This window comes from Chrysemys picta, chromosome 5 (genome assembly GCF_011386835.1).
Source record: "Chrysemys picta bellii isolate R12L10 chromosome 5, ASM1138683v2, whole genome shotgun sequence".
NCBI lineage: Eukaryota > Metazoa > Chordata > Testudines > Emydidae > Chrysemys > Chrysemys picta.
In genome coordinates, this window is record NC_088795.1 from 66692101 (window position 1) to 66719418 (window position 27318).

Here is a 27318-nt window from a genome sequence, read left to right on the forward strand (position 1 = left end):
ACAATTTTGAATATGTAGTCAAAGTTGCATTCTTTATCTGTCTGGTGTAAGGCATATGAAGATGCTGATGGCCAGATCTGAGGAACACTCAGCAGAGCTGAGGAGGGTGCAAATATGTCCTTTGCATGTCCCTGATCCTAGGACCACTTTGTGTAAATTTAATCTGCTATCACACATAGACTGTTCTAACTTGCTCTAGCTGCCAATACCTCAACATGCCATTATTGCAGCTATGGTTTGCTAGGACATAGGGGAGCCCCAGCTACACCCCCTGTGCAGCCTGAAGATAATTTTATGCAAAGGAGGTACTCCCAACTAGAGATGCTCAGAAAACTTTTGACTAAATGAAATTTTGTCAAAGCCAAAATATTTTGTGGAGATGTGTTGGTTTCGATGGAGTTTTCATCAAGAATGGTTGGGGTTGGTCGAGTGACAGAGCTCTCACACTCTCTTTCCTGGTGGCTAGGGCACTGGCTTGAGATGTAGCAAACATAGGTCTCTGCTCTGTCTGATTCAGAATGACAAACTCTGCTCTGAACCAGGCATAGTAGATACTTGAACCTGGGTTTCTTACATCAAAGGTCAATGCCCTAACCACAAGTATATAGAGAGTCCTGTGGCACCTTTAAGACTAACAGATGTATTGGAGCATAAGCTTTCGTGGGTGAATGCCCACTTTGTCGGATGCATGTAATGGAAATCTACTCAGGACACTCCCTACACTAACACAGGAACAATTCAACATAACCTTGGAGCCATGATCAGGGTTATTCTATCTACTACCCAAGATCCACAAACCTGGAAATCCCGGATGCCCCATCATCTCTGGAATTGGCACTCTCACTGAAGGACTATCCGGATATGTAGACTCTCTGCTCAGACCCTATGCCACCAGCACTCCCAGCTATCTCTGACACCACTGATTTCCTGAGAAAACTACAATGCATTGGTGACCTCCCAGAATCCTAGCCACCATGGATGTGGAGGCTCTCTACACAAACATCCCACACACAGATGGAATACAAGCTGTCAGGAACAGTATCCCTGATGAAGACACAGCACAACTTGTTGCTGAGCTCTGTGACTTTATCCTCACGCACAACTATTTCAAATTTGGTGACAATATATACCTCCAGACCAGTGGGACCACTATGGGAACCCGCGTGGTCCCACAATATGCCAACATTTTTATGGCTTACCTGGAACAATGCTTCCTCAGCTCTTGTCCACTCACGCCCCTCCTCTATCTACGCTACATTGACGACATCTTCATCATCTGGACCCATGGAAAGGAGACTCTGGAAGAATTCCACCATGATTTCAACAGCTTCCACCCCACCATCAACCTCAGCCTGGACCAATCTACATGGGAGGTCCACTTCATAGATACCACAGTACAAATGAGTGACGGCCACATTAACACCACCCTATACCGAAAACCCACCGACCGCTATGCCTACCTTCATGCCTCCAGCATCCACCCCGGACACACCACACGATCCATCGTCTACAGACAAGCACTGAGGTACAATCGCATCTGCTCCAACCCCTCAGACAGAGACCAACACCAGATCTTCACCAAGCATTCTCAAAACTACGATACCCACACAAGGAAATAAGGAAACAAATCAACAGAGCCAGACGTGTACCCAGAAGCCTCCTGCTACAAGACAAGCCCAAGAAAGAAACCAATAGAACTCCACTGGCCATCACCTACAGTCCTCAGCTTAAACCTCTCGAACACATCATCAGTGATCTACAACCCATCCTGGACAATGATCCCTCGCTTTTACAGATCTTGGGAGCCAGGCCAGTCCTCGCCCACAGACAACCCGCCAACCTTAAGCATATTCTCACCAGCAACCACACACCGCACCATAACAACTCTAACTCAGGAACCAATCCATGCAACAAACCTCGATGCCAACTCTGCCCACATATCTACACCAACAACACCATCATAGGACCTAACCGGATCAGCTACATCATCACCGGTTCATTCACCTGCATGTCCACCAATGTTATATATGCCATCATGTGCCAGCAATGCCCCTCTGCTATGTACATTGGCCAAACTGGACAGTCACTACGTAAAAGGATAAATGGACCCAAGTCAGATATCAGGAATGGCAATATACAAAAACCTGTAGGAGAACACTTCAACCTCCCTGGCCACACAATAGCAGATGTAAAGGTAGCCATCTTACAGCAAAAAAACTTCAGGACCAGACTCCAAAGAGAAACTGCTGAGCTTCAGTTCATTTGCAAATTTGATACCATCAGATCAGGATTAAACAAAGACTGTGAATGGCTAGCCAACTACAGAAGCAGTTTCTCCTCCCTTGGTGTTCACACTTCAACTGCTAGCAGAGGACCTCACCTCCCTGATTGAACTAACCTAGTTATCTCCAGACTGATTCTTGCCAGCATATTTATACCTGCCCCTTGAAATTTCCATTACATGCATCCGACGAAGTGGGCATTCACCCACGAAAGCTTATGATCCAATACATCTGTTAGTCTTAAAGGTGCCACAGGACTCTCTGTTGTTTTTTACAGACCCAGACTAACACGGCTACCCCTCTGATACTTGACACAAGTATATAGACACACACACAAATAAAACTCATATTTTGATTGAACATTTCAATCCAATTCTGTTTTTGTGAAAATATTCAAAAGGTGGTGTTTTCATTCCAATTGTGGAACAAAAACAAATTTCAAACCTCAAAAGTTGCCTCAAAATGGAGTTGTCATACTCCAGCCAGGTCTACACCCAAAGCCTGATTCATCAGGTTTAGGGCCACCGTGCATATGTGATATGGTACAAAACAATGGTGCATGTCCCACAACTGTAACCCAATATTGTAATTTTAAGATTAAAATTTTCATTACAATATTACAGAATGTAGCACTCTAAATATGGAGCTAAAGTTGTGCATTCTGTGTGATTTTCAATTCCTGATATGTGTACTGAGGGTGATATTAAATTGACAAAGAGTATGTTAGAACGGGTACTATCATATGGGTGTCTAACTACCATGACTTTAGTTAGTGGATAATACATAAATATTAGAATAATTGTTTAGTGTTTCTGTGGCAAGAAAATACATTTGAACAACCATAACCTTACTTTGGTGATGATTTTGAAAGGGAATTTTCCCTCACAGCATTTCTGCATGCTGTTAGAGCTTGCTAAATAATAATAATCTACAGAAAGTTGAAATTATTTAGCCCCTAATCCTACAAAGACTTTATGCATATGCCTAATTTTACCCAGTATAAGAAGTCCCGTTAAAGTTAAACAAGGCATATGATTGTTAGCTCTTCTGGGCAATAATTGCCTCTTACTATTGGTACAGTATCTAGAACAACAGGGTTTTGTTACTGGTTGGAGGTCTCTAAACATTTATGTACTTAACATACATAATAACAATTTCATTATATTTAGTAAGTAAAATGTACAAAGTCACCATATAAATACAAAGGACTCAATTAAACATTTTATTTTGAGATGTAATAATTATTCTGGCATACTGTCTTCAAAGAAAAAAGAACCACAGCCTTGTGTTTCAATTGTTTTTACTTCTATTTTGAACATATATAATAACCTTAAAGAAACTATCCATTTTGTGTTATTTGTCATTGAAAGAGCTTACACCAAAATGACTTTAATTATAACAGTTTCCTTTCTTTCTAGTAAGGACTCACGTTCTTTGTGAATTATTTGTATAGTACTAACAGACCAAAGTAGCATGTTTTGGCTGCCTGAAGGAACCAAACTACTGAAAACCAGGAGAAGTAAAAACTCCCACAAAAACTGAGGATAAAGGGGACCATCATGTACATATCCCAGAGAGAACAATAGTATAAACCAGGGGTAGGCTACCTATGGCACGCATCCAAAGGCAGCAAGTGAGCTGATTTTCAGTGGCACTCACACTGCCCCGGTCCTGGACACCAGTCCGGAGGGCTCTGCACAACAAAGGGGGAAGATATAGTGGAAAGTTTTATAAACTATTTTGAAGAATGAGGAGTTGACATCAGAAAAATATGTTGTGTAACAATAGATGGTGCACCTGCCATGGTAGGAAAGCAAAAGGGATTTGTAAAGTTACTTGAAGATCAAATTGGCCGCCCGACAGTCAAATTTCACTATATCAACCATCAAGAAAACCTGTGTGCTAAAATTTCTAATTCAGAGCTTAATAAGGTGATGAAGACAGTGGTGAGAACTGTGAATTTCCTTATTGCTCGATGTGCTTTGACTCACAGACAGTTTCAAGTGCTGCTAGAAGAGATGGACAGTGCTTATAACGACATTCCACTTCACAGCAACATTCAGTGGTTAAGTCGTGGCAAGGTTTTGGTGTGCTTTGTAAATTGTTTTGATACAATCAAGGCCTTATTGTTAGAAAAAGGACAAAACTACCTCAAACTGGCTGATGACAAATGTCTGTGTAAGCTCATGTTTCTAACTGACATCACCACTCACCTAAACGAACTCAACTTCTGTCTCCAGGGTGCAGGGCAAACAGTTCTGGATCTTTATGAAGCTTGGAAGGCATTTGTTGTAAAACTAGCGTTTTTTTCTCGGAATATTTGAACTTCGACTTTCCGCTACTTCCAACACATAAAAAAGCTATCAACAGGTTGCACTGTCAGTGTCGATGAGATTGGAATATACATGGAAGAACTGGAATCAGAATTTTCTGACAGATTTCAAGATTTCCAGCGATTTGGCCCAGTGCTTTCTTTTCTAATTAAACCTGAAGAGTTTAGTAAAAGTGACTTGGATTTGTCTGTATTTCGGTGGATGGGTGTTGAAGATTTCAAAATGCAGCTCATTCCATTAAAAAGCTCAGAACTGTGGGCATCAAAGTTTGGAGATCTGCGGAGTGCACTTGAAGTTACCGAGAGAGATCATGGGGCCTCTATTCTGACCTGCTGGACGTCCCTGCCAGTGAAATGTAACTGTTTGAAGAAAATTGTGTTTGCAATGCTTTCAGCATTTGGATCCACATACATGTGTGAACGGGTATTTTCATACATGAAATCTGTCCTCTGTCCGTCTCAGAGCCAGTTAACAACTGATACCTCAGAAGCCTGTGTGCAGCTTAAAAGTATCCAGATACGTGCCAGACATTGGAAAACTCAGCAAGGAAAAGCAAGGGCAAGGATCACACTAAACCAGGGGTAGGCAACCTATGGCATGCATGCCAAAGGCAGCACACGAGCTAATTTTCAGTGGCACTCACTGCCCAAGTCCTGGCCACCAGTCCGGGGGGCTCTGCATTTTAATTTAATTTTAAATGAAGCTTCTTAAACATTTTAAAAACCTTATTTACTTTATATACAACAATAGTTTAGTTATATATTATAGACTTATAGAAAGAGACCTTTTAAAAAATGTTAAAATGTATTACTGGCACGCGAAACCTTAAATTAGAGTGAATAAATGAAGAATTGGCACACCACTTCTGAAAGGCTGCCGACCCCTGGTATAAACAATAAGCAAGGGGAGAACAAAAATTGCCAATGTGTTGTGAGGAAGGGATATAAAACCTTATGCTTTAGTGTTTAAATTATATCTAATGTTAGTGCTAGTGATATTTTTGTTTATTAGCAGAAAGTGAAAAAGCAGTCATGCAAATTTGTGGTTGGTGCTGTAAGTGTTTACGTAGCCAGGTTTATCATCATGTATATTACAATAGTGCCCAGAGAGTGAATTTGTGGCCATATTGTGCTATGTGTTTATGTTTACATAGTAAGAGAAAGTAAGAGAAATTTAGAGAAAGTTAGTTTACATACATTGTAAGTTAGTATGCATACATTGTATGCATATGTTTACATAGTAACAGAAAAGTTATTTACATAGTAAGAGAAAGTTATTGCTCCAAGATCACATAGACAGGACAGAAGCCATGAAGAAAGGAAACAGTTTCCCTATCTTTAAGTTGGGAACTGAAGCACAAAGACTGAAAGTGACTTGCCCAAAAGTCACATAGGAAGTAACAGAGTAATCAAACCCAGACCTCTCATATTCCAATCCAGACCCTAACCACGAGGCCATCTTTGTTCTCCAGTTACACATAAAAGACAAATAAAGCCATGCTGTACATGCATAAATTGGATTTTTCTTCTGCTTATAAATATTGAGGTCAACCAGTGAGAGAACAGAAACAATAGAATCATAGAATCATAGAATATCAGGGTTGGAAGGGACCTCAGGAGGTCATCTAGTCCAACCCCCTGCTCAAAGCAGGACCGATCCCCAAACAGATTTTTGCCCCAGACCCCTAAATGGCATCCTCAAGGATTGAACTCACAACCCTGGGTTTAGCAGACCAGTGCTCAAACCACTGAGCTATTAAAATGGGGGGGAGGGATAAAGAGTGGGTCCATCCAGGGCCATCGTTAGGCATACCTAGCATACACTGCTGCATAGGGCACCCGAAAGTTTGGGGCATCCCTGGGTCTTAGTGTCCACCCTCCAGTCTCTTTCTATCCCTGTTCTGACCCTTCCTGCAGGCTCCCACTACAGCTGGCTGCTGCAGCCTGGTGAGTCTTCCTCCAGAGGGGATCTAGTACTTAAAAGTGAAAAAGCCTTCCAGCCTGCCCAACCTATTAGCACAATATTGAAACCGTTAAAGAGCCATTTAACAGGCATTTGCCAACTGCCAGGTATATGCTGTCAGTTTCTGAATTTACTGACAAAAACAGTTGTGCATTACTGTAATACTTACTCAGAACATGTTAGTCTACAGGACCTTCATTTAAAATCTGCTTTAAAAATATTTCATTAGTGTGTTGCTGACGATTATAAAATCACAGCTCTAAAAAAATCCTTGCATAGATTTTTAGATGCATAATCTGAGTATTCATCTTTAGCCTTAAATGCTTGGACCTTCAGACATATAGTTTTTAAAATAAATCCTTCAAAAGACTACCCTAATCTAAAATACACATGCAAGCCCGGGCTGCTGTCGGGCCTAGAGGCACCAGTTTAGTAATACTGCATAGGGCGCCATAAATCCTAAGGATGGCCCTGAGTCCATTAGCAAAGAGACTTCCAAATACCCAGCTTCTATACATTCTGGCCTTAGCAAAGGCCAAACTGAGATGCTTATGAGGCAGAGGTAGAGCTGGGAGAGCCATGGGGTGGTGGTGGGGGGTCCTTCCCATTTATTATTTCATGCTAAATGGGCTGCAAAGGAGAAAATCCCATGGAGAAGAATACTGCTCATAGGAAGGTGCCTTCTCTGCAAAGGACACAGAATGGGCACCATAAAACATATAAACCTTACTGATGGAATAATCAAAATTTTAACTCTTATCTCCCCCACTCTCTTTGTCATGAAGGCAAACATGTAAGATAGAAAGACCTCATGAAGCGCTAAAAGTAGCCTTGAGACCCCAAGAAGCCATTAATAGATTTGGAACATGAATCTTCCAGTCAAAGATGGATAAACTAATCATCCCTGATCTGAGAAAGCCAAAAAAAAAAAAATAGCAAGTGAACAATCACACACCACAAATATTGAATAGTCAAAAATGTTGAATGTTTGTGGACAATGCATATGCTGAAGTATCTTTGCAAAATATTTTCAAACAAGTTCAATTAACAAACAAGTTAGTCAAAATCAAAATGGATAATTCAAAAATTGAAAAAAGGCTCAACTCAGCAAATACATTCTTTCCTATGTATACTTTACTCACCTCTTCATGTAACTGTACAGATCCTTGTGTTTGAGACAATTTGAATGGTAGAATACAATGGAAATACATTTCTTATGTACAGAAATGTCTTACTTTAGGAAAATAAAATGTAAAAGAAGTCTGATTGTATTAACAATATGCATTCTTTAGTCTGTTTCTTCTGCCATGTGAAATACAGCCTGACCCAAAGTCCATTAAAGTTCCTTAAAGTATGAAATAACCCAAACATGAAGCTAAAATGTGAACTAAAATAACCCATTTAAAAATGGGGGATGGCGGGGAGAAACAGCAAACAAACAACTACACTCCTATGTGATTCTTCACTTCTTCTTTACAGCCTGGACCAGAATAAAAGTACCAAAATACTACAAGATACTACTAATACTGCTTTTGAAGTATTTCCAGCCTAACATTCAGTCTAAAGAGGTTTGGATAAATTCATGTAAGCTTTGGAAAAGCACCCAAGCTTTGTCCTGGACATGCAGGAAGAATGACCAAATGCAAGGGATCTGGTTTAATTAGGCCACAGTTTCATTAATTTAATTCATCTGGGAGTTATCCAGCAATAACTTGTACAGTGCAGATCACCATTGCTTCCTCACTTGTTTCCAAATATTTGTGGAGGGCTGCTGTCAGCCCTTGCCCCCAACAGATATCTTTGTAGCCCACCGGTGGGACTCCCATGCCTTCCCCTCATCTGAGGGTTAAGGAACTGGAGAATGGGACTTGTCTCCTTGCTGTACCAGACATTAGGAGCCTAACCCCATTCCCCAGCTTCTTTATTGGATGGCTCCCCCTAAGTCCACTTTCAATTCCAGTTTACCAGAGAACTGGATTCCCTATAGACTGAGTACCTGCACTGGACATCTGACACCTGCTAGATTGTGACAACTTAAGCTATGTCTCCTGACCTACCCCCACTGGGTCCCTGAGCTGCTGTGAGGAAAGCAAAACACACACACATACACACAACCCACTCCACGTTGGCCAATCTAGCAATGATGGGGAAAATTCCTGAAGGAGGTGACTAGTGCATTGCCCAGAACAGACCACAACACCCAGTCCTACTCTGATCCCATAGGTAGGAGGGTGAGGACTGCTGACCTGGGAATGAGAGGGACTCTGTCAGGACCATGTTTCAATATATACCTTTCCCCTGGTATCCAGGGGGCAATGGCTTACGTGAGCTCCTCTGGACAATCTGCAGATCAGATGATGCCCCCTAACTCTCATTCAACCTGCAGGAGAGAAGGAACCCTTAGACGAGCCACAACCCCTTTCTTCCTGCCTGACTAGACAAATCCCCCCGACCTTTGAGGTTGCAGGGGTTGCATTAGGATTATTATTCAAATTCCACCTGAATTCTGAACCACTGGAGGTTCACACATCACTAACATTCACTCTATTAAAACATTTTAAAACAATTAAGCAAAAATGGCTAAATTCATCCCTAGGGTGAATTCACTGAAGTCAGCGGAGTCACACCAGGGATGAATTTGGCCCAGTAAGCCCTTCTTCTCCTTCACAGTATTTAACTTCTTATTCTTTGTATCTGTGCAACCTGAAATGTTATGTGCACTACAGAGATAGGAAGTTTGTGAATAATATATTGTATAGAAATATGCTCTCTCCAATATATTTTATAATGTTTGTTTCAAAGTTTTAACAATTTAACAGCATGTAGTCAAAATTTTAAAAAGACATTAAAAGAAAAAGAAGCTGGGGATACAAATCTATGGTATTAGCTCTACAGGCTTTCTACAATGTTACCACATACAGTAGCAAGCAACTGTTACACATCATTCTAATGAAGGTAGATAATTTTGCAATATGGGAGTTCTTCAGGTCATTTTCTCTGGAGCTTGCTGAATGACAGAGAGGTCACAATGGAACAAAGAGCAATCTAAATGACAATCTTTCTACCTTGCAAAAACTATAAGCAGTAAAATAAATAATAATGGATTATCATTTTTGTGTCATTCTAAAGCTGCTTATGCAATTGAAACACACGCTAAGTATTCCACATAAATTCCAGCTGAACTCTGTTCCATTTACAATGCAGTAGAGTAAAACTGCAGTGTGAAATACAATTTAGCTACATATATTCTTCCCATTATACAATAATATGCCAATTATTTTAGTGCCACTAGTGACAAGTCTTCAACATTGGATTTATATTTTGTACTATCTAAAGGGATTATATATAAGTTTGAAACTGTTTACTGTGGATCATTCTGCAATCCTTACTGATGCTGAATAGCACTTAACCCTGGAAATACACCATGATGTCTACATCAGTGGCATCAGTCACATGGGTTACTCAGGATAAGACAGGATTGCTGAAATGGCTCTAATCAACAAATTAAATAGCATAAAAAAGCCACATTGTCCATGAGAGGAAACGGATTACAATTATATACAGAAATTCTTATTAGTGGTTATTTTTGCCTTCAAAGACATTTTGAAGTGGAACAAGCAATAATATTTTAAATAAAGTATGTAAGCAAAATATGTTCTCAAAGAAAGATAAACGACCAGTACATCTTTAGTTTTACATTTCATAATAACAAATCAGTTAAACTAGGCAAACCAAACAGATACAGAATTTACTTAACTATCTTTGATCTCAGAGAAACAAGAATGCTTAGATTTTAGAGAAGGGATGGGGAGGTGCAGATTCTAACCTGTTACCTGGGTGTAAATCTAGAGTAAAATCATAAAAAAGAAATCAATGGAATTATCCCAGATTAACATCACTGCAAGTCAGATTTCAATTTGGCCTAGAATATCCACTACCAGTCACTATTTGTGGATAGGGATTTTTAATCATGCACTACTACCCACAGACAAAATCATCTTTCGGAAGGATTCCCTCTGTGGTTTATAGGTACTAAGGTCCTAAAGTGTGTGATCCTAATCCTATCAAACCAACTGGCTGGGCCGGCTCCAGGGTTTTTGCCTCCCCAAGCGGCGGCAAAAAAAAAAAAAAGCCGCGATCGCAATCTGCAGCAGCAATTCGGCAGAAGATCCTTCGCTCCAAGTGGGAGTGAGGGACCGTCCGCCGAATTGCCGCCGAATAGCTGGACGTGCTGCCCCTCTCCAAAATGGCCGCCCCAAGCACCTCCTTGGCAAGCTGATGCCTGGAGCCGACCCTGCCAACTGGTATATTTCCTGTTTGGCTTCAATGTGTAGAAAACCAGGCCTCAAAATAACTTAAGGACAGAATATGCATGTCTGTTCCTGGAGGGTGAAGGGATGATACAAGAAACGTTGTCACCCTCTTTGCTGCCCTGTGTATCAGCCAGGTCCAACCAGACTACCTGGAAGGTGTAGGGATTGCTTGTTCCTAGCAACCCCTAGATGCCAAGATCCATCAAAGGGCATGGAGAGAGAGAGACTACACGTCTTCCAGAAGCTTTTCGGCAGTCACACTTCCATGTCACAGGCTGATTTATTCCATCCTGCATTTTACTATGCTATTGAACTTCCATAATATCATTTATTCATTCTGGGCCTGTTTGACACTCCTGCAGAAGGAAGTGGCAGGAAAACAGCCTACTCTCTGCCTTCACACAAGTGGGCAGGCAGAGATTGTTTGGATGTGAAAAGTGAGAGGAGCCAAGGCAACATAACTGGCCCAGCACACTGAAGGATATATGTTACGTCAGGTATAGAGATGATACAGGATACAATGCTCCCCACCCCCCGGGGCAGGGAGAAACTGCTCAATAGATTCTGAGTTTTTGAAGTCATACACGGGATTTGTGACAAAGCTACAATTTAACCCTCTGTGCCTATCTACAGAGATAGTTAACCCTTCACACTGCCCAATTCAGCAAATTAAACATACCCATTATCTAGTAATACATTTCAAATTTTTCAATTTTCGTATTCAGTCTATGTATAACAGGAAGGCTTTTGCAATGGCTTGCAGATTACATTCTTACCCCGGTTAGAAATAAGTGCTACTGATCTCTTAATTTCATTTGCACTAAAATTCTTCAATTAAAAAAAAATGGCAAAATGGCTGTTCCCCATTTTTCTAAGACCCTTTGATAATGAAATGGACTACTGGCTAGTGTATTCATGTGTCACTGCTATCTACTTGAGACAATTGAAACCGTTCAACTGCTACACATACCCTGTGTGAAGATCTATACTACTAATAGCTAAAGAAAATTCTCCCTTAGCTCAAATGCTTGGGGTATTTTTTTTTTTAATCAAAAGAGTCTTGGATCTGCTCAGGTTCCTGCTGTTATTGATATTTTATGAATAAGTATGGTATGCAGCACTGTGACAACTGTTAAGCCTTAGCAGGTCTTAGATCAGTTTGAGAAGTGAGATTTTGACCACAGATGCTTAAGGATGAGCTTTTTCTCAGTATAGGTGTATGTCCCAAACTGGCTAGTGTTGTGTATGTGTACTACTACCCTCTGCTGGATGGTATCAGGACTGCTAAAATGCAAATCACAGGCCATACATTGCTAACAACTAACAGATTATATTTTGCCTCAAGTAGTATGAGCCAGGCCCATTCATTTTGATAAAACAAATTGAGGCTTTATGCCCCCTGCCATGATAAAATTTTGAGTATGGAAACAATGTCAACTGTGAAGTCCCTAGGTGGTCACAGATTTGTTACAATGCTTTGAAGATCAACAGCAAAAATAGCAAAATATTATGTTTTCTGGCTATTATGTTGCAGCTATTTGCACAGTATTTTTTTTTTTTTGGTAACAAAAATAAAGGCAGAAGGTTTTCTAATATACAAACATCAGAGTCAAGTCTCTTATCAAAAGGAAATTAAAAATAAATCCTTGGTTGCAATATTGAACTTATGCACAAACCGATGTTATGAAATTCTATAAGAAGACGGATAATCCTTACAGACCTCCAGCCTGACACTCTGGCCAATATTCTCACCTTCAATAGGTGAGAATTAATCACCCCTGCATTTAAGAAATGTTAAATAGTACAGCAATGATACAATATGCATGCAATATCTGAATCATCATTTACCTGTTACCACTTGAATACTTTTGATTTTCTTCAGTTACCTGTAATTTCAGTAGAACCAGCCTAGCAATCTTCAAGGTAAAAGACTGTAGGTCAAATTCATCCTTGGTGCAACTCTAAAGTCTTCTTTAGGCTTATGCCAATAATAAATTAGGCCCAATGTCACTGGACAACAAATACACTGAAGAAAGAGCTGACTTCCTTTTAACTAGAATCTAGATTCTCTTTACTTAGTGAATTGAAATAAGATTCTCACCTGTTATACAATATAGGCTTTATTCTTATCTGACATTGATTTTATACCAGTGTAACTTTAACATTAGCATCAGTGGAGTTACCACTGATCTACTCTGAGTTAGATGAGAAAAGAATCAGGCCCTAAGAGTTTGAAAATTGAAGTTTAAGATACAAGTTAATTCACCACTTCATGCCAGTTTATGCTCATGTAGCTTTAATGAAGCCAAAAGAATTATACTGGCACAAAACTGGAATGACACCTTGGTGAATCAGATCCACATATTTTATTTTTTCCACTAAAACTGGTTTCACAACAGACATCAGTTATCTCCACAAATGGAATTATGTTAAATGAAGAGTCTGTTTGTGGGGAAAAACAATATTGACCCTTCACAATTTGTTTCAAAGTTTCATGTTATAATCATTTGATTCTACACTGGTTCATAAACTGAGGAAAATCACAAACATGTAACACATTCAAGCCGTTCCAAACTATAAGATGAAAATGTTCTATTGATGATCCAAATCTGCATCAATGGAACTGATTCTGAGAGTCAGGTGACCAGTAACTGCTCTTACATTGACCTCATGGGTCAGATCCTTGACCCAACTCTGTACCTTTTGTACTGCTTTTATGGTGTAAAAGGGATGGAGAATTGCCCTACAAGGACAGATGGGTTATTGGGTGCCCTTGCACTGTGGAATTTTCAAGTGACCTAAAGCTAGCTCTACACAAAGGGCACTCTGAAGGGGTTTGACAAGGGTTGGAGAGGATGTGGTGCAGTGTTTCGTACAATGGGAATTGTATATCTGCAGATCAGCCTTTAGGATCCTGTTAGTTGGGACAAGTTAGAGTATTACTAACAAAAGGACACCCAAACCAAAAAGAAAAAAAGATATTTAACTTTCTTTTCAAGGGAATGGTTAAACTGTCCATTTAAATGTAGGATTAATGTAATAGACCAAATCTGTTCATGATTCTATTCTAGCACGAAGGACATTTTGGATCAAAAAATCACAAGCTTAACTGATTTTTTTTTTCAATCACTTCAAACACAAATCACTTCAGTCCATATCAGAATGTATCAAGGTATTCTGGGCCTGATTCTGATCACACTTACACCAACATCACTTAATTGAAGACCGTGGAGTTATTGGAATTTAGAATAGTGTTAGAAAGCAGAATTGCAGTCGTGTATCAAATGACCCATGACAAACAGGAACAAAAGATTATGTTTATACAGTGATATAATTAAGTGTGTGAATATGATGTAATATCAGGAGCAGATACAGTATATTGTACATTTTAATGTAGTTTGCTTTGTTCAGAATTAAAAGACATATCAAAGATTGCCATACTATAAGATATTTAAAATATTTTCTGTTGAGTACTTCTCGCTCTCTAACATCTTCTGACAGTAACTGAGGACAGTCTGGCCATTTTCTAGCAGAGGCAATCAATTTGACAAAGGTCCCTTTTAGACTCCTTCCTAAATATATTTTAATGTTGAACAGTGTTCAGCTGTTCCTCCCTTCTCCTTCTCCTCTTACTTTTGTTTATGCACAGAAAAGTATATGCATTTACAATTCTATGAAACCAGCTACATTTTCAGTCTAGCATTCCAAACAGGATTGGTACTGAGTATTGATATTGTGCAAGTGTGTTGTCTTTTTCCAAGTGCCAAATGCAAATAAAATATGCAAGTGGCTCCCATATGGTATACTTTTTATTCCTGATAGCTAAAGATTAACAAACATCTGTCCTTTTTCTAATGAAATCAGAAAAGGCTGGCAATATGTTCATAGTAATAGAAAATTACATTTTTGAAATTGATCTGTAAGTCAACAGTCATTTTGCATTCATATTGTTAAGGTAAGCGTAAAATGAAAAGGATCGAACATTTTGAGAAACTAATATTGTAATTAAAGAGCTATCAATCAATATTCTTCTATTTAGTTGTGTGTGTTGGTGACACTACGCTCAACTGATCAATAGCATTTCATAAAAACCTGAAATTTTTTTAGTTAGTTTCTAAAATGCAGTTTAAATAAAAGAAAAACAATTATACTGTAAATGTTAACACCATTCAAATCAACCAAGCACATATGCCATTGCTTACAAACTGTGAAAATTTTTGTCTTTTGCCAGTATCCATTTGGCCCCTGTAGCAGGGTGCTGGTGCAAAAACACCTAATTAGCCCCTGCCCAGTCAGCTCCAATCAGGGGAAACAGATTGGGGCTGATGGAAAAGGCCTGATGCTGGCCTGAGGATTGGCAACACCTGCTGGCCTGACAAGCCAAGAGCTATAAAGGCTGGGAGGGTGCCAGAAGGTGGGGGCAGCCAGGGAGAAGTCAGTCAGTGAGGGAGGGAACTGGAGGCCTCCTAGCTGAAGGCTGCCTCTGTCTGTAAAGGAGGTGACTAATCCTGCAAGGCTTGTAAATAGACAGACACTGGTGGTGAAAGAACCTTATATAAATAAAGACACGGGTTTTTCACATCCCTGAAGCCTCTCTGAGCCTTATTGGGGGCAGCAAGTGGGCCCCTGGAAGAGGGGCGGGACGTGAATCCTGTTACAGCCCCTTTTTATATTTTTTTATTCTCTCTCTTACAAGTTATTATGAGAAAGATGCAAACTAACATTGGGCTCTGCACAGTATGATTTCAATTGAGTCAGTGACTGCAGGATGCTAGTCCTTTAGATTTGTTTTGTTTTTCCTTTTGGGTTCTGTTGATATTTGGTAAAAGGGGTTCTTGGACATTGATTGTAAATTAGTTTATATTGCTATACTGAAAGGACATGAGAGACATTTGATACAGTTTTAATCAGGCTGCATCTTTATTATTAGATGTCTGGGACTACCTGGCAAATAAAGGTGTACAGTGCAGGTAACCCCATGTTCATTCAATAATTACATGGGTGTCTTCTGCCAGATCCCCCTCTTTTTCCATCCAGGTCCCCCAGCCAATCCATTGCTGGGACTTTACCATCCACCTCCCTCATAGGAGGGTTAACGTGGGCCATAAGTAGGGCCCTACCAAATTCATGACCATGAATAATGTATCACGGACCTGAAATCTGGTCTTTTGTGTGCTTTTACCCTATACTATACAGATTTCATGGGGGAGACCAGTGTTTCTCAAATTGGGGGTCCTGACCCAAAAGGGAGTTGCAGGGGGTAGGTCACAAGGTTATTTTAAGGTGGTAGCAGTATTATTACCCTTACTTCTGTGCTGACTTCTGAGCTGGGTGGCCAGACAGTGGCGGCACAAAACTAAGGGTGCCAATACCATACCATGCCATCCTTACTTCTGTGCTACTGCTGACAGTGGCTCTGCCTTCAGAGCTGGGCTCCCGGCCAACAGCTGCCACTCTCCAGCTGCCCAGCTCTGAAGGCAGTGCCGCTGCCAGCAGCAGCACCAAAGTAAGGGTAGCAGTACTGCAACCTCCCACTACAAATAATCTTGCAACCCCTCCACAACTCCTTTTTGGGTCAGGACCCCTACATTACAACACCATGACATTTCAGATATAAATAGCTGAAATCATGAAATTTACAATTTTTAATATCTTATGATTGTGAAATTGACCAAAATGGACTGTGAGTTTGGTAGGGCTCTAGCATAAGAAAGGGGGTTGTCTGCCTGTGGTACCAGTCATAGGAGCCCCAAACCTCCCCCCATTCCATTCCTTTAGAAGCACCTCCTTTTTAAGTCCTTTTCCAAGCCATTTATCCGGTCTCTGTATACCTTACATCCGCCCTACACTTAAATAATGAGTTGTCATCTACAGCCTATCACCCTTCATGTCATGCATGAACAGAGCTCTTGCTGAACCTGCTGTGGGAAGGTAAAAACAAAAACAAAACAAAAAACAACTTCACCTAGGCCAATCTGGTGATAAGGGAAAAATTCCTTCCCAGCCCCACTAAACAAGGTGCGGCTAGCGCAATGCCCACAGCAAGTTTTGGCCAAACCTGGTATTTCACCACCTAAAGGGGAGGGAGGGTAGATGCTGCCTCAGCCTGATCCATGTAATAGGGGGCTTCATGCACAGGGCTAGCCCTTTTTAGACCCTCCCACCCATCTAGTTCCCAGTGGAGGAGTCAGTTGGTGCCTTGTCCCCTTTTGCAGCAGTTTTTCCTCTCATCCCCCGCAGCCCCCACACAAAGCACAGTTCTCTTCATTTGGCCAGCCAGCCAAATTCCCTGCCGCCCCAGCTTAAAGGTGTGGTGCGGTCATTATCAATAAAAAGAAAATAGAAACAGAGTTATAATTATTTTTCTACTTCAACTGTGGGAGCATTTCAAAACAGCTTTAGTGTGAGATCAACTTTTTAGACTATTTGTGCCTCCACAAACTGTACATCAGTTCTTTTTTTGTGGGGGGGGGGCAAACTCTGCTATTCTAGCTGACTGTCCAGAAACTATTTCTCAGCACCTAACATTGTTGGAGTTAAAAGGCTGCTCATTTTATCTGGAGGTGGTGAATATTGGAGAACGCTAAATTGTAGTTATTTGCAAAGGTTGCAAAGGTCGGACAAACTCTTAGCTGGTCATTTTTTGCCTTATCATTGTGTTGTTGGCATATGAATTTGAGCAATCCTAGTTGCAATATAGTTATGTTTTTTATTTAGAAGAATTCTATTAAAACAGACGGAGTACACCAATTTTACATAAGTACTCTAATTTGAGTTTCTAACAGTTTATGGCATGTTAAGATATCTAAAATTAGACAGAAGACCCTTATTCAAGCTTATATGCATTACTTTACTCTTTAAGGCCCTATTCTACCACCACTCACATGCTATGTTTAAATTTGTGCATAATTAAACAAGAGACTTGTGTTAGGATACTCCTTCACTTACTTTATGCACAATTTATATTCTTTCTGATGTTGACGAAATCACAGTCATCTCAAAAATATTCTGGTAACATAAGGAAGGGTGACACCAGATTCTAAAGCTGTGATTGGAACATTTTAAAATTATCTAACTTTGTAAAGAGAAGCAAATCTTCTGACTTAAGCATGTACGGCAAAAGTTCAGTGATCCATATTATGGAACAAAGATGACAATATTGCAGACAGAAAGTGGTTAGTTTATTTGTTTCTGTTTTGGTGTTAGTGACCTGAGGATGATAGCAGAAGTAACAGCTGAACAGAAGAGCAAAGGGGAAAAAAAAACACCAAAATATAAATATAAACTCTGGCATCAGAAATGATGCAACACAAAGAATCACTTAGAATTTATCATAGGACTGAAAATTATAGAATCATACTTAGATACTAAAGCCTTGCTCCTACTCTAAATCAAATCAACAGAAGTAGTCCTATTGACTTCAATGATGCTGAATCAAGCTTTAACTGGATAGGTATCTTATAAGGTAAACACTAAAAGGGAATGCCAGGGTAAGGAGAAGATATCAGAGTATAACTGGCAGCCAAGAGTTATGAGGTACTGCAAATCATTGAAATTGGAGGGGGAAAAGCCCTTGATTTATATTTTCGGAAAGCTGTTGGACATGATCTTCACTTACTCTCCAAATTAAAACAAGATAGAGGTCCTGAAAGGTTCAGAACATTTCAGGAACCTCAGATGTTTATTAGTCTTTAATTAGGGATAGATAAAACTATTATTAATGGAGTCTATTACTTAAAATCAGGCAATTAGAAAGGCATTATCTCAGAACAACATACAGCAGTTATCCTGTGCATAGGATGTAGGAAACATAATTAAATTCTGTCTTGGAAACTTAAAACTACTTTAAGTTTACCATAAGAATAGGTACAGTACAGTAGTTTTAGGAAGTGAATGACAGGTGAGATGAGATTCCCTGTTGCCAGTAAAGGAGTTTCTATAAACTAAAATTTGAATGTAGGCTTACATTATTTACAGTGTTGATCCAACCAGTAAAACTCCACTGCTACTGTAACATATCTTCCTCTACATGTAAAATAAGGATAATTTTCTGAAACTTCACAATGGCACAGAGAAATAGAGTGAAAAATGTGACAATGAAAAGCACGAGAAAAGCACTAAGTACTATATGAACAAAAGCACAAAAGAAGATGTGACCATTATTGTAAAATCCAATCAGTGTGTCTATTTAGTAGAAAAGTGGAATCAATTTTCCAGAGAGTGCCTTGTGCCTCAGTGTTCTTTCGAATCATTGGAATCTTCAAAGTTAGATTGTCAGCGTAAACAGAGACATGCACAGCATGCAGGAAAATCAGTAGATTAAAAATTTCCTTTAGAGATGTCAAAGTCATAACCATGAAGATTCTGGTGCAGCTGAACACCAATTTAACTGACTGCTTGGAGGTCATGGATTTATCCCTGAAACTAGTGCTTGGCATAGTTTTTGTAAGCCCCTGACAATTGTTTACTTATTTAGTCTGCTAAACTGATGGCCCAATGCACCTCTGAACATGTGAGCCTGCCAATTGGCAGGTAATTGGTTCCCTACCTTAATATATTCCTCACTGCATGGAGGTAACACACCCAGAAACAATAAATACAAACTTACCAATCAGCATGTCCTGTGACATACCTTCCAGGTGATTTAATGCTGTAATAAGTGGGCTGAGAGCTCTCTCATGGATAGATACAAACTGCATGTACTTAAGAAATGTAAATAAATTATAAATTTGTGGATACACCTAAATGTTCTGGAAGCCATTAAATAAGTGAATGTTTTCAACAATGTATCATGGTATATCAATGAGAGTTCTGAAGGGTTCAGCTCTGGATTATACTGTCTGAGAAAACACAAACACATGTGGGCAATAGTGAAATGTCTTAGATTGTAAACTCTTCAGGCTAAGGACTATGGGGCAGATATTTAGCTGGTGTAAAATGTCATAGATCCATTGCTGTCAATAGAGCTATGACAATTTACACCAGCTAAAGATCTGGCCCACATCTTTAGACCGCTCAAGTGTAATGGGGCCCAAATCGTGACCAATGAAAGCAGTTTTTATATTTATATATATATATACTAATTATTGTTTTATTTATTGTAAATTGTAACACCTAGTTCAGACAATACAATTAAGCACTTCACCAGGACATTAATGAACAAGTAAGCAGCACCCGTGTTGGTTGTGCAGTTAAAAAATAGAAATACAATTTCAGAGTAATTCAAGGCACAAACTGTAGTATATCTATCTACCTATCATTCAAGAAAGATCAGGCTTTGCTGTGCCAAGGAAGCATCAGAGAACAACTGAACACAACTGATTCCACTCTGTATGCATCCGAAGAAGTGGGCTGTAGTCCACGAAAGCTTATGCTCTAATAAATTTGTTAGTCTCTAAGGTGCCACAAGTACTCCTGTTCTTTTTGCGGATACAGACTAACACGGCTGCTACTCTGAAACCTGACAACTGAACACAATAACAGCAGATGACTACTGTGTGAGTGTGTATATACGTATGCAATTTCTACTAATAGTGCTTTGTGTTATTTGAGGTTGTTATAATAAACTGCATATACGATACATAAATTAGATTCTATCTTCTTGGACTTTAACTTATATTAATTGCTTAGTGTTTTTCCCCTTCTGTTCACTGATTCATGTTTCATATTGTTTTTCTTTGTGTTGCAGCAACATTTCCTCCAGTGGCATAACAAAAAAGTACTAGTAAGTGCAATACAGATGCAGCATCAAAATTATGATTACGACTATAAGAAAAGCCAATAAATATCTTATCAAATAGAATTCTATTGCTAGACCTCTCTGTTCCTGTATATGTTGCCGCTGCCTCCTCTTCTCTGGCTTGACAAATGTTATCTCACACACTTGTGTCCACTCAAAGCACTGTTGCAAAGAGCATTTTCTTGGTATGTCTCTTCAACTAAGTCACCCTTCTTTTTTGTCTCCTTCAACTGGTTCCCTCTTCTTCACTGCATCAAACACAAACTCCTTGTCTTCATTTCTAAAGCTCATCATGGCTTATCTTGCACTACCTCTCACCTGTTATGTGGTACTAAGACATTGATCCCTGCCTCTAGTCTGACCTCTGAGTGATGCCAGCCCGCATTAACCATTTGGCAAGCTTTCCAACAAGCAACTTTGGGTGGAAACAGTTTGCCTGGAAATAGTTCCCTGCAAAAATCTGTCTTCCTTCAAATACGTTCTTAAGAATCAACTCTGCTACAATGGCTTCAAAAAACTTGATAACGATTAGTCAGCTGGTATGCTGTCACTGCTGCATATCACTCTAATTTGACTCGTCTCACTGTTACTTGCACCCATCCTGTCTGCATTGTATCCACCAGTTGTCTTTTGTCTTACATTTGCACTGTAAACTGTTCAGGGCAGGAACTTTCTTATTGTTATATACTTATTCAGTGCCTAGCTCAATGGGGATGAGCCTTGTAGGTACTACCACAGTATAAATAATATGTGGAAATAAATTAGACCTATATTGGCAACTACATTTGGCAACTAAACAAGTTTTTCATGCACAGAATTTCTTTATACTTTTTGTGCTAGGGAATAGGGTGTCCTTCCTCATGTAGAAATGGCAAAGGGTTCAAATCCCATCCCAAAGTGCATGGATCTCCTGAGATCTCTAAGAAGCAAGATGAATCCAGATGGAGGGCCCTGGATTCTGCAGTGGCACCTGTTCCTCCCTCCATTCCTCTCCCTCAATTCTGTATCTGCACAGCACAGTTCCTGCAAGAACTAGACAAAGGGTATGCCTACACCCTATCTATCGGGGATCAATGTATCGTGTCTCGTCTAGACGTGATAAATCGATCCCAGAATGTGCTCCCCATCAAGTCCGGAACTCCACCAGGGTGAGAGGCGGAAGCGGAGTTGACGGGGGAGTGGCGCCCGTTGATCCCGCGCCGCAAGGACGTGCAGTAAGTCGATCTAAGATATGTCGACTTCAGCTATGCTAGTCTCATAGCTGAAGTTGCATATCTTAGATCGATCCCCCCCCCAGTGTAGACGAGGCCTCAGGGGCTCCCTGGACTGCCACTGCCTCCAGAGTCTGCTTAGAATAGTATAAAAGGGTAATCACTGCAAAAGCTGAACACTAGCTGAAGTAACTCTTGAGTTTGTTCCCTGAATTTGAGTAGCAGGAGAATCTGGTGGAGCATGAATTCTCTGCCCTTTCACAACAGATCTGGTTCTTCAGAGAGCTCCCATGGAGTTGATGGAAAAGGGAAATCATATTATGCACCTCCCTCAGCCAGACTGACCAGTTTTTGGTCCAGGCATAGGCGCTGACTCCGTGGATGCTCCAGGGTTGGAATACCCAAGTTAAAAAAATTGTGGTGCTCAGCATGCACCAGCCACAGTTGTTTGGCAGAATTCCCAATCAGCTTTTTGACAGAACCCCCGATTAGCTGATTGTAGATGCCACCAAACACCTGATTGGTGGCTGGGGAAGGAGGGAGGGTGGAGAGCTGCAAGTGGGCGGGGGCCTCAGTGATGGGAAGGAGCAGGGGCAGGAGGAGGCGGGGCGAGGGCAGGGCCTTGGCGGGGGAAGGCAGAGTGAAGGTGGGGCCTTAGAGGAAGAGTGGAGTAGGGTTAGGGGTGGGGTCTCAATTCAGAGTGGGGGTGAAGCATTCCTGGGGAAAAGAAAAACTCAGCACCTCTGGTCCAGGGCCTTCAATGTTCATGCCTCATGCTGTTTTACACTGATATAATATTTTAATCTAGTGTATAATCTCTGAAATGTAGCAAAACTGCAATTGCAAATAAATATAAAGAGGTGCTTGCTTGCCTAAAACACAGAATATTATTGTTTCCTAAGGAGTTCTATTGAGGCCCTGATTAATTTGTAAATAAAATTGGGATTGACTCTATGCGAGAGTTGGACATATAGTAATGGTGAACTGCAGTTTTTTTACATATCTTTTTTTCTATGTAGGTTTGTCATAAGTTCATTGACTTTGGTTCTATATCACAGTGAAACACTCAGTAAATAACGTGAAGATTATTTTAAACATGTATGAGGATTAGGCTCCTGATAATGGCATTAAAATTAGTTCACATTTTAAAAATAGCTGGTACTTACCTTTATTTCTTGAACTTTCTTGACTCTTTTCTTGCTGGAATTAAAAAATAGAAAGAAAAATGTGTCATTAACTGTATTGGTTTTATTGGTAATTTAACAAGAAAAAGGTTTATTCCACTGAGAACAGCACCATATAAGTAATAACAGCTGTTGGTGTGTTTGTAAAACTTAATCAGCTAAAGAAAATATCTAGGAGATCTGAATCCCTTTTTTTAAAATAAGCAGATTAAGTGAATTAAAGTAGACACACTGAAGACTAAATCTGAGTGAACTGTACATAGGGGAATATATTCTGATTTTATTAATTCTTCTTATTATTATTAGCAGCAATTGTCTGATTGACACTTTATACACATTTAGCCTATGAATTGTTCTCCACCTATATACTTCCACTACATCTTCAAATGTTACTAGTCATTCTGTGTGGTATGGAGCTGCTCACCTAAGCCACATAATATTGTTTCTACTCCTTGATTGGATGAATAGAAATGCAGGGATCAGACTAGTCCAGTATCATGTTCTGACAGTAGCCAATACCTGGTGTACCTTACAAAGGTGCAAAACAACCCATGATGGGCAATTATACAATACCTTGCCCTCAAGGGATGTTTTGTCCTCATTCCAAGTAATTAGTGGTTGATTTGTAGCCCTTATAGATTGTATAAGGGCTTCCTCCTCATCCCCGAGACAGGCCTGAGCTTGTGTGCCCTCTCATGAACAATAATTGGTTAGTGTTGGTAGCTGTGACAACCACACCACAACCCTGGAGGCAAACTCTCAGAGCAATATGGGCATCTAACACATGGTGGGTTCATCCAAGAATGTTACGCTCCATCAGCAGTGAAACTTCACTTTCCTCAGGCTGCATCCCTGGAGTTTCCTTTCCTCTCCTCAGATTCGGAGAGTTGCAGATGCATCCCCTGGGCACCAGACACACAGTATTTTATCCTCCTGCCTTCCAAGGTGTCTCTTGACATGGATTCCAGCCCTGAAGTCATTTTTCTGGCTGAGGTGGAGGGACTCATTTATCTATCAAAATATCAGTCTCTGATCAGCCAAAAACTGCAGCAGCTCAGTCTTCTGCTGGGGAGACAGTAATGGCCATTTCAAGGCTCAGGAGAACATTTACACTATCTTCTGTCATTGTCCATATAAATATTTACAAATTGTTTTTAATCCTGAAAAGTTCTTATCCATATATTGTATGACAGGGGTTGTACCATTCATTATTTTATAACATAAAAAGCTATTTCCTTTAATCAGGTTTTAAAAATTTTTTGCCTGCCAATTTCTTTAGAGAAACATCTATAACAAAGAGGAAGGAAATCAAAGAGATTTAAAGAGGTCTTCATAAGTACTTCCAGTATTTAGGAAACATGTATCTAAATGAGCATTCACAAGACATTTACTTGCCACAAACATTCCTGCAAACAATTACAAACTTCTCCTACAAATATTTGTGGAGAATGAACAGAGAGGACTGTGAATACAGTTGAAGTGAATTCATGGTTTGTTTGTTTGTTTTCATTTGAACCGAGATTTCTGATTTTTTCTGCAGTATTTTTCTATTTATGTTATCATATAATAAAGCAATATCTTCAGTGAAAAAAATCAGTTTGAAGGTTAAGGGTGCCATACTAATACAGAAACACAGTGTTAGGTGGCATCCATCTTAAAAGTCCTATTTTTTTCCCCATTAGGAATAGGATAGCAATTTAACATTAACTTACTAAATAGTTTGAACTCCCTAGACTCATAGACTTTAAAGGTCAGAAGGGACCATTATGATAATCTAATCTGACCTCCTGCACAACACAGGCTACAGAATCTCACCCACCCACTCCTGTAACAAACCCCTAACCATGTCTGAGTTATTTAAGTCCTCAAATTGTGGTTTAAAGACCTCAAGGTGCAGAGAATCCTCCAGCAAGTGACCCGTGCCCCACACTGCAGAGGAAGGTGAAAAACCTCCAGGGCCTCTGCCAATCGGCCCTGGAGGAAAATTCCTTCCCGACCCCAAATATGGCAATCAGCTAACCCCTGAGCATGTGGGCAAGACTCACCAGCCAGCACCCAGGAAAGAATTCCCTATAGTAACTCAGATCCCACCCCAACTAACATCCCATCACATCAAAGATCAATTAATTGCCAAAATTAGGCTATCCCATCATATCATCCCCTCCATAAACTTATCAAGCTTAGTCTTGAAGCCAGATATATCTTTTGCCCCCACTACTCTCCCTGGAAGGCTGTTCCAGAACTTCACTCCTCTAATAGAAACCTTCATCTAATTTCAAGTCTAAATTTCCTAATGTCCAGTTTATATCCATTTGTTCTTGTGTCCACATTGGTACTGAGCTTAAATAATTCCTCTCCCTCCTTGATATTTATCCCTCTGATATATTTATAAAGAGAAATCATATCTCCCCTCAGCCTTCTTTTGGTTAGGCTAAACAAGTCAAGCTCTTTGAGTCTCTTTTCATAAGGCAGGTTTTCCATTCCTCGGATCATCCTAGTAGCCTTTCTCTGCACGTGTTCTAGTTTGAATTCATCCTTCTTAAACATGGGAGACCAGAACTGCACACAATATTCCAGATGAGGTCTCACCAGTGCCTTATATAACGGTACTAACAGCTCCTTATCTTTATTGGAAATACCTCGCCTGATGCATCCCAAGACCACATTAGCTTTTTTAACAGCCATATCACATTGGCATAGGGTGACCAGATGTTCCGATTTTATAGGGACAGTCCCGATATTTGGGGCTTTTTCTTATATAGATGTCTATTACCCCCCACCCCCTGTCCCGATTTTTCACACTTGCTGTCTGGTCACCCTACATTGGCAGCTCATAGTCATCTTGTGATCAACCAATACGCCGAGGTCCTTCTCCTCCTCTATTACTTCCAACTGATGTGTCCCCAATTTATAACCAAAATTCTTGTTATTAATCCCTAAATGCATAACCTTGCACTTTTCACTATTAAATTTAATCCTATTACTATTACTCCAGTTTACAAGGTCATCCAGATCTTACTGTATGATATCCTGGTCCTTCTCTGTATTAGCAATACCTCCCAGCTGTACCTAGTATTAAAATAAATCATTGATAAGGAACAAAGAAAAGGGTCAAGCAAGCTGTGGAATTCCCCAGAAGGATACAAAGAACTCTCGGCAATCCTGCCAGTTAACTTACCAAAGGGCCCTCCTCTCACTCATCTGAAACAAAAGCTAAAGTAGACAACTCTTCTGTTTATTCATTTAGATATGTCTCTCTATTTGACACACATCTTGCTGGTTGCCTGGCAACCCAGGAAGTATTATTTCTCATTCAAGCATTAACTGCCATCATACCATATTCTTCTAATTTAATCTTTAAGCATATTTTACTTTCTGATTGACAAGCTACTTCTCTAGTAGTGTTGAAGTCCATGAAACATAAGAGTTTGGATGTACCTAACTCAAAGTAGGTGCCTGACAAGTACACCCATACAATTGCACAGTCACTAAACACCCTAATAACTTTCTCTAAAGTAGGAGTACAATAAAGAAAACTTATTGCTTAGTGAAATATTCAGAGTTTAAAAGAGAGGTATATCCTCAAGTGTAAACTGTCTTCAGTGGAGCTATGACCTGATAAAGATCTGTCCCCAAACCTTCAAACATGCTTATTATACACAATGGCTGCCACAACAGTCAGTCTCTGATTTCTTTACTTTGGGGCACTTTTTCAAATCTTTTGTTCTCTATCAACTGTTATTATACCAGCAATGTGTGTTGAGAATAAGTTAACACAAAATACCTCAAAAATAATCTATTTTGATTGGAACTCATGAGTATACTGGGCATTTTGTGGGGGTGTTTCCCTACAAGAAATAAATCAGGCTGATTACACTTAATGTCCAATTGCATTATTCTATCTAATTTATCTATAACATTTACCAAACATCCATCTAAAGTATTTCTAAGGTTCCTATTATTGTGATACCCATATAAAATTCATTTGTATTGGTCATGAACAAGCTAAACATTACACACAATGTACATGTCATGGGCGGGGGGACGGGAATTAGAAGCAGATTCTACTAGTGCTATATGCTTGTGTCTAGATTCCAGAGTACCCTTCTAACATTCCTTTTTCCCAGAAGCCAAGTGATTGTATGCTGTGACTTAACACCAGCCTTTGCCTATTGGCAACGACAAAATTTCACTGCCTGAAGCTACTTTTATGTTCCCACATACTTATTTAAAAAGCTACTGGGTATCTCACAACTGTAGGGAACAAAATTATCACAGCACTGAGAGAGTATTT

The 27318-nt window shown here is 39.9% G+C and overlaps 1 protein-coding gene across 6 annotated transcripts in view; it reads right to left on the minus strand.

Annotated features, from left to right (window-relative positions):
• Positions 1-27318, minus strand: part of FSTL5 (follistatin like 5) — a 639703-nt gene that overhangs the window by 471666 nt on the left and 140719 nt on the right. For all 6 annotated transcript variants that reach the window (XM_065596497.1, XM_065596498.1, XM_005299299.5 and 3 more), the window contains one exon: positions 23007-23040. In XM_065596497.1, the coding sequence (XP_065452569.1) occupies positions 23007-23040 (34 nt within the window). The remainder of the gene's footprint in view (positions 1-23006; positions 23041-27318) is intronic.